Source organism: Microtus ochrogaster, chromosome 2, assembly GCF_000317375.1.
Source record: "Microtus ochrogaster isolate Prairie Vole_2 chromosome 2, MicOch1.0, whole genome shotgun sequence".
NCBI lineage: Eukaryota > Metazoa > Chordata > Mammalia > Rodentia > Cricetidae > Microtus > Microtus ochrogaster.
In genome coordinates this window covers 57,258,029-57,266,848 of record NC_022010.1, presented here as the reverse complement: position 1 = coordinate 57,266,848, position 8,820 = coordinate 57,258,029, and the positions used below count along the sequence as shown (strand labels likewise).

Below are 8,820 nucleotides of genomic sequence, written 5' to 3'. Positions count from 1 at the left end.
TCCTTAATAAATAAATAAATTTAAAAAATAAAAAAAAGAATTAGCCAGAAATAAGCTTAAGTGATGTGCCAAGTAGTGATTTAAATAATATAGTTTCTCTGTGATTATTCTGGGTCTTAAGTGGCTTGGAATGAACAAGAGGCCTCCTACAACAGTGAAGCAGGAAATTTGTAACTGTCTTGCCTATATTGACAGTTTGTCAGTTATTTTCCTCTGTCCTATAGAATGCCTTGAAGAATCTCCTGTGAAGCAGGAATCCTGAAGGACTGTCCCATCTTCAAGTTCAGCAGTCTCTTGCCCAAATGACTAGCCTTGCCACACAGAAGGCAATCTCTAACAAATTTCTTCAATGCTCATCATCCTCTTTGAAGTAATAGGGACTGTCAGGAGCAAGTGTCTCACACTGAAAAAATTTTCAATTATTAAAATATCTTAAATGTCATATTCTGTAGGTCTTTGAAGGTTTTGAAGGTTACCTTTCCATTTCAGATATATCTCTGCAAATCTAGAAAACCTAACTAACATTTCTATAAGGTTGACTATTATAGATGACTAGTATATTTTTAAATGGACTGCATAAGCATAATACTTTAAACAACAGTAGAAATATACATGCAATATAATAAAATTGACCTTAAATTTGCGTCAATATACAAAAATCTTATAAACAAGAATGGAAACATATATACAGTATACCAAAATTACTTTAAATTGTATCATTGTGCCAAAAGTCTATGTCACTGTAAAATATCTGAGATTAATGGTTTTCTTTTTATCTTATTTTTATATTTCCCTAAATATAATAAATACCCCTAACCTGCCAAATAACCAAAAGCCCTCCAACCCCACCCTCCCCCAACTCTTGGGACTATAGACATTATTTTCTCCAAACTTTTTCCTACTATCTGTGGATAAAGTAACTTTAGGGTTCGCAGAGGTGTTTCAGGGGCTCTTTTTCAATCAAACCATACTAGCCTGGAAGGAATTCACAGGTTTTCATCTTCAGTGGAAACAAAATATCCTTAGACTTAAATTTTGAAGTCAAGATACCTTTAAAATATATATGTTGGTTTAACTCAGTAGCCCCCCCATAACCAAAGCAGTTATTAACAGTCAAAAAATTCTAAGAATATACAATAATATATATTAATTCTGACTCTGTATATTTTCCATCTTTATCTTGCTTAATAAATATAAAATTCTATTCCTTTTTTAAGGATTTTAAAACCATGTAGACCGCCCTGGTGGGTCAGTTAGTCTAGGGGTTGTAACCCGCCTGGCAGGTCAGTTATTCCAGGGTCCCGGAGAGGCGCTATCTGAAAAGACATGGGCGGGAGAGAGGAAGAAGGCCAAGCAAGGTGTGTCAAAGCCTTCGTTTTTTTAGCGTCATGGTTGCAGCTTATATAGCCCCTGGATGAGGAATTTGGGTTGGGATGGGGGGCAGGGGCATGGGCAGGAAGGAATCTTGTAGCGATGGTTCGAGCTGGTCATGAGGTCGTCGGCCAGGAGGTTACCATTGGTCAGGTCACGATTCCTTGGTCAAGAAGTCAGGAGTTGACACACCTAGTTCTCTAGATAGTTAGAATGTGGGGCGGGTTCCGCTAACAGATAGCTCTCAAGATGGTTGGGTGTGGGGTAGGCTCTGCCAACAAAACAGTTCTTAATACCGTTGGGGTGTGGGGCTCTCTGCAAACTCCCCAGGACAATGGTCCCTGCAATAATTTTTGGGGGAAATGGCTCCTGACAAAACCATTAATCTTTGACTGTTTGTACTCTTTCTTTTCTCTTTCCCAAGCCTCTGTACATTTATCAAATACAGTATGACCAATTTAGAGTTCTTTTATATCTGAATATCTTCTTATTGTGTGTCTATAATGCTTTTTTTTTTTAAATCAGGAGAGTTTTTAGAACCTTAAGGATGTGTGCCTAGGATCAAGGTGGCGGCCTTGGATGCTTCTTCTGCTTGCCATACCCCCACCCCCCGTCTGTATAAGTAAAAGCTAAATTCGCTATGCAGGGTTCTACACAGCTTGGAGACACTTGTGTATGCACCATACTGTGCTCAAGCCCTAATGATGATGATGGCTGTTTTGCAAACTTTATTATTGAGAGGTCTTGTTTTTTCTTAGAAGTTAGCTTTTTCTTTGACAAAAGACAGGTAATAAATGTTCATTGTTACTAAATTTCCTTTTTTGGTATCAAATGAGAAAATTATGTCAGCTTTCATTATTATTAGTCAAAAAGTATCTTTATAGTCTTGAAAAAATTCAACTGGGTATCATATATTTTATGTGTAAAATGTAGAGCTTAATGTATCTTGATATGTGCATTTATTGTAAAAAAAACCTTTATTGAAAAATTTTAGTTTTGATTATGATTTTGCCTTCCCCAGCTCCTCCCAGCTCCTCCCCACCTACACACCCACCCACTCAAATCCTTACCCTTTCTTTCCCTCATTAAGATACAAACAATCATCTTAAAACAAATAATAATAAAATGAAATTAGGTTAAAAACACACCAGAATGGGACAAAGTAAACAAACTCAAAAGAAAAAGAGCCAAACAAAAAGCTCAAGAAACATAATAGACACTGGGACACATGTACACATACAGGTATTCCATAAAAATACAAAACTGAAAACCGTAATATGTATGGAAAGGACCTGTAAAGAAAAGTTAAAAAACAAAAACAATTGAAAAAAATAAGTGGCAAAACATTATGAAACAAAGAACCTTCAAAGGTGCCATTGAGTTAGTTCTGTGTTGGCCGTTATGGGGCATGGGGATTGGCCTTAAGAGTGTTTGTTTCCTCAGTGAGAGACTCTAATGAAGAAAACTATATATATATATATATATATATATATATATATATACACACACACACACACACACACACACACACACACACACACACACACACACACACATATATACACGTATATATATATTTTTTTTTTCATTTGTGAGTGGTTATCAATTGGAATTAGCTTCTGGATTAGGAATGAGTGTTTATATTCACTTCTCAGTGTTGGGACCCCATCAGACCCAAACTTATAAAGGCCCTTTGCATGCTGCCACCGTCTCTATGAGTTCATATGTACATACATATTTAGAGGGCTTGATACCTTGGAGTCCTTCATGTTCCTCTGGCTCTCAGAATCTTTCCATCTTCTCTTTCTTATGGTTTCTTGAGTCCTGGGGGGGGGTAGGAATTGATGGAGATCCATTTAGGATTATTTCAAGGTGTCTTACTCTGTATTTTCTATTGTCCAGGTGTGACTCTCTGTATGTGTTCCATTTCCTGCAGGAGGAGTTTTTTCTGATGATGGCTCTCTCTCTGATGACTGAGCAAAACCCTGATCTATGAGTATAGTAGAACATTTTGTTCTACCATTTTATTGCTATGTTCCTTGGAAAAGCAGTGGTATTTGATATTCCCCTAGTCCCTGGCTTGGCTACCCAAAGGATGGGAAAGAAAGGGTTCCATTTCATGGAGTGGGCCTTAAGTCCAATCAGATATTATTGGTTGGTTAGCTCTGCTATTACATTTGAGAATCTTGCAGATGGAACATCATTGTAGATCGAAGGATTTGTAGTTGGGTTGGTGTTTACCTTTTTGCCATTGTGCACACAGGGTCCCTTCTGGTGCCGTGAACATTAGTCCATAGGAGTGAAGGCTCTAAAGTAAGGGCCAGCTCTCCTTTTCTCTTGAAGAGTTGTGGAGCCTTACTGTCAGTTTGTGGATAGGAACCAGTAGCCCTATGAGTGGCTTCGGTTGTTTGGCCAACAACTGATTAGATGTAACCCCATTCCCAGAACTGGAGGCTTCGTTTGGTAATGAGAGAGATGTCCAGTTGGTTCTATCTCCCCGTTAGCAATTCCATTTAGATGACCTTCAATTATGTATATATTTTAGGATTCTACTATATTAGACTTCCATATGATTTCTCAAATGGCCCTTAGTTTTAGCTGTCCCTCCCTTACCCACTTGTTCCCTTCCTTTCCCATCTGATAGTCCTGTTCCTGTCTTCCAGTCAAGTCAATATTCATGATACTTTTTCATGAGTTTGCATAATTTCTGGCTTAGTGCCTGACTTTACCCTACTTCATACTAAAATACCTTAGAATACTGTACATCTTGAGCTAGTTATTTTCGACATTTCGAGTCAATAATGAGTGATGATGAATTGAGGGGTTCTTGATAACGAGCAATGGTTTAAAGAACACCAAAACATTTTCGTGGTTGCTAAAGATAGTGTTATAAATGATCGGTTTCCTCCTATAAACAATAAATATTTGTCCCTTCCTATAGTCATCTGTTAGAAGGTCCTTTTTCCATTTTATTGACTTTTCTGCAATATTTCCCCCCCGAAAAGAGAGAATATTGTTTAAGACCGTTGTCTAGTCCTGATTGAAGAAAGCTGTAGGCTATGAGTCATCAGGCGAAAGGCCAGCTTTTCTATGTAACGGGCCTTGTCAAAACAAAACAGAAAGAAAATAGTGTTTGAATAAAATTTAATGCATTTAAAAATTATTTTCATTCCTTCTGCACTTGTATATTCATTTAAAATGTTAGAAATGACATTATTTTAAAGATGTTTTTGCAATTTATGTTTTGAGGACTTATTTTGGCTTCATAGTTTTTGTTGTTTCCTTGTCAGGTGACGTGTGGTGAGCTCTCTGAGGGCAGTTGGTTTATGTTTTAAAGCATTTACTGAGCAGTGTCTTCAATACAGTGATCAGTATTGGTCTCCTTCAGGACAGTCATGATTCTCTGGCATTTAGGAGAAGTTTGCTGTCATTTCATTTTAAACTTGCTTGTGAAATGTTTTTTCACTCTGCTGAAAAAAAAGACAATTTTGTATTCATAGTAAATATTTCTTTAGTGTTTTCTTGAAGTTGGTCTAGCTCAAAAGATTGTTTTTTTTTATAGAGAATTTTAGCATTCCATAGGAAACTACCTTGATCTTAGATCTTAAACAAGTTATTTATTGTTACATTAAAAAATACCTAAAAATTGTTAACTATGAAATAACATCTACTCTTCTTTGGTTCAGTGGGGAGGGGCATCTAGACATGGTTCAGCTGCACCCTTCTTTAGACTCTCACAAAGTTGCAGTCAAGGTGGCAGCTATGTCTGAAATCTCATGTGAAATCTTGATGTGGGAGAATCTGCCTCCAGTGTAGTTCCCTTTCTGCTGAGCTCACTGTTGAATGGTTTGATGGTCATTTGTATCTGACTTCCAGCTAGCCTGGATCCCAGCTCTTTTCAGGCTCTTATTGTTCAGGTGTGTGTGTGTGTGAGTGCGTGGGATGGGTGAGTGGATATGTGTATGTGTGTAAAGAAAGAGGGAGAGTGACTGTATGTTAGCATATGTTTTCCATTATCAAAACTGTATTACATATGTTTTTGTTTTCTTTGTAGGTGCCTTAGCTGGATCAATTATCGTGGAGCCACATGTCACAGCAGTGTGGGGAAAGAATGTTTCGTTGAAATGTTTAATTGAAGTGAATGAAACTATAACACAGATTTCATGGGAGAAGATACATGGCAAAAGTACACAGACTGTTGCAGTTCATCATCCTCAATATGGATTCTCTGTTCAAGGAGATTATCAGGGAAGAGTCTTGTTTAAAAACTACTCACTTAATGATGCAACAATTACTCTGCATAACATAGGCTTCTCAGACTCTGGAAAATACATATGCAAAGCTGTTACGTTCCCACTTGGAAATGCCCAGTCCTCTACAACTGTGACTGTGTTAGGTAGGTGTGCTTGAGTTGAGTTTGAGACTATGATATCCTATTGAGAATGTTTTCAATCATATAAAATAAAGATTTCTATAAATATGATTTAAATTAAAGACATTCAGATATACATTCTCAAATTCTGTCTTAATGTTGTGTTTCTAGGCTCTCTTAATGTAAGCAAAGCCTGTGTGTACCTGCCTATAATGCTGCACAGTTTTGGCTCTTTTCATAATAGGTGGAACTGTAATAACGGATGTGATTTTCAGCTGGTCGTGGTGACTCACACCAGTAATTCCAGCTCTTGAGAGGCTCAGGCAGGTTATTGCCATATAGTCCAGGTTAACTGGGGCTACAGAATGAAATCCTGTTCTTAAAAACTGAACTGCTATAACATTTTTATTACTTCAATATCAAACGAAACAAGACACGAAGCAGAAGAAAGATAAGCTTGAGACTGATAGAAAATAATCTGTGCTACATCTAACTTAGAAGAAACTATTTTCCAAGATTTATGTCCAACCTTTACATACCAGTTAAAAGGGAAAAAAAACCCACCTCACCTCAAAATACATTTGGCAGAAAAGGAAATTGAAAATGACCCTACAGCATATGTGATACCCTCCACCTTTATTCATAACTTGAAAAATGTAAATCTTAATGATGCATCATGACATATGTGAGGTTGGAATACTGAATAGTTTAATAACATTAGCTGGTGAATATATGGATACATATCTTGAAGATTGCAAGCTAATTGGCACCTCATGTAAGTTTGGGTAAAATTGAAAATAACCAGGATACAAGCAGTTCTAGTTTGGGGACAAATCAGAGGAAGTTGTTTATAAATACACCAAGATATGTATATGAATGAGTTATAAAAATAGAGAAAAACCCTAGTGTCATCTACCCTTAATAAATTGTTGTATAAATAAATGACTTATTGTATAAATAAGTTCTATGATAATAAAATTCCACATGGATCTAAATCACGGGAAAATGAATAGTTGAAGTGTATTTAAAATAATAAAGCTAAAGAGATGAATCTGTTGACTCAAAGAAAACCTGATGTTAGGCAGTAGTGGCACATGCCTTTAATCCCAGCATTTGGGAGGCATTGGCAGGTAGATCTCTGTGAGTTCAGCTTAGTTTACAAGAACTAGTTACAGGGCAGGATCCAAAGCTACAGAGAAACCATGTCTTAAAAACAAAACACTGGAACATATAATTAATAGCAGTTCTGTTATATACTCCAGGTACAGGTAAAGTAAGGCTGTATGGTTTGGATTTGCTTGGATTTGCCCTATTGATTCTATTGAGAAGATATTTAAAAATTCACTTACCAAGTTTGAGTTATGATTCCACATTAAAGTTGATAGGGTAAGACACAGAGACAAGGAACTTACGAGTTTCTCATATTTTTAGTTCATGTGGTGGTTACGTGGATATTTGCTCTGTATATGCATTATGTATGTTTCTTTTCCCTTCCCTTTGTTTCCCTTCCCTTTGCTTGAAGGGTACTTAAGGAAATATTAATAGCCTTTAAGGTAAAATAGAGAGCAATAATAGCTAGGTATGAATTAGAGGCAGACAAAACTAGTGACTTATTTGAAGGCTATTTGCTTTAAACTTCGCTTAGAATGAAGTAATATATACATACATATAATGTATTTAATGTATAAAGCTATTTTTATTTCAGAAGCAATGACTTTAATATAAAGAAAATTATGATCAAGGTCATAGAAATCTTTTAATTCGATTATATTTCACTCATCTCAAAAGGTGGACCTTTATCAGGACAGCCATCTTTGTGATGATAATATAAAACTTAACCTCTTATTCCAGGTATCCAGTTGATGTTGGCATTATTTAAAATATACTTGTATGATTTTATTTGTATTTGTCCCTAAGACTATAATTATTTCTAGATGTGGATAGAACAAATTGTAAATACTTTATTAATTGAAGTACATTTTTTTTTTCATTTTAACAGTTGAACCTACGGTGAGCCTGATAAAAGGGCCAGACTCTTTAATTGATGGAGGAAATGAAACAGTAGCAGCCATTTGTATAGCAGCCACTGGAAAACCAGTTGCACGTATTGACTGGGAAGGTGATCTTGGTGAAATGGAATCTACTACAACTTCCTTTCCCAATGAAACAGCCACGATTGTCAGCCAGTACAAGCTCTTTCCCACAAGATTTGCTAGAGGAAGGCGAATTACTTGTGTTGTCAAACATCCAGCCTTAGAAAAGGATGTCCGATACTCTTTCATTCTAGACATCCAATGTAAGTACGCACCAGGGTCTGCTTACTAGACATCCAGTGTCTACACCAGTGTCTACGTTCAGCTTAAGCTACATACTGCATTTTCCTCTGTAGTCAGAGTTCTTCGTCAAATCGCCTTTGGTTTGAGTACTGAGTATGCAGTGATGCTCAACTAAAAGTGAGGCTTTAAAGGAGGCTAACCTTAAGGAAGCTATGGAAACTTGTACCTCAGATGTGTACTACTTAAAAGATAAACAACTGCATTGTGTTTAACTGGGTTGCTGACCCTGCCCCTGGGTCCTACTTTTTTCAGTAAGAATCCTTTACTTGGGTAGTAATGGTGCACACCTTTGATCCCAGAACTGGGTAAACAGAGGCAGGAGGGGGTCTCTGAGTTCCAGGTCAGCCCAATGTACAGAGCAAGTTCCAGGACAGCCAGGGCTACACAGAGAAACCCGGTCTTGAAAAACAAAACAAAGGATTATCTTTTACTTTATAGGTACATTTTAGCTAGTTTGAAAATCTTTCTTCAGTATTGTTCTAAGCTGATCTTACTGATATTATAATTATTATGTAGTTAAAATATTTTAAAGCTATGATTTGGAATAGTAAGAAACTATATACCAGAGTCCTAGCTGCCTCCTTTGTACTGAGGAGTTCTCATATTTTCTTTTTTTTTTTTAATTTATTTATTTATTAAGGATTTCTGCCTCCTCCCTACCACCGCCTCCCATTTCCCTCCCCCTCCCCCATCAAGTCCCTCTCTCTCATCAGCTTGAAGAACCATCAGGGTTCCCTGACC

At 36.8% G+C, this 8,820-nt stretch overlaps 1 protein-coding gene across 3 annotated transcripts in view; it reads left to right on the top strand.

Annotated features, from left to right (window-relative positions):
* Positions 1 to 8,820, top strand: part of Nectin3 (nectin cell adhesion molecule 3) — a 137,399-nt gene that overhangs the window by 30,992 nt on the left and 97,587 nt on the right. For all 3 annotated transcript variants that reach the window (XM_026786162.1, XM_005345038.3, XM_005345037.3), the window contains exons 2-3: positions 5,426 to 5,767; positions 7,743 to 8,039. In XM_026786162.1, coding sequence (XP_026641963.1) covers positions 5,426 to 5,767; positions 7,743 to 8,039 — 639 coding nt within the window. The remainder of the gene's footprint in view (positions 1 to 5,425; positions 5,768 to 7,742; positions 8,040 to 8,820) is intronic.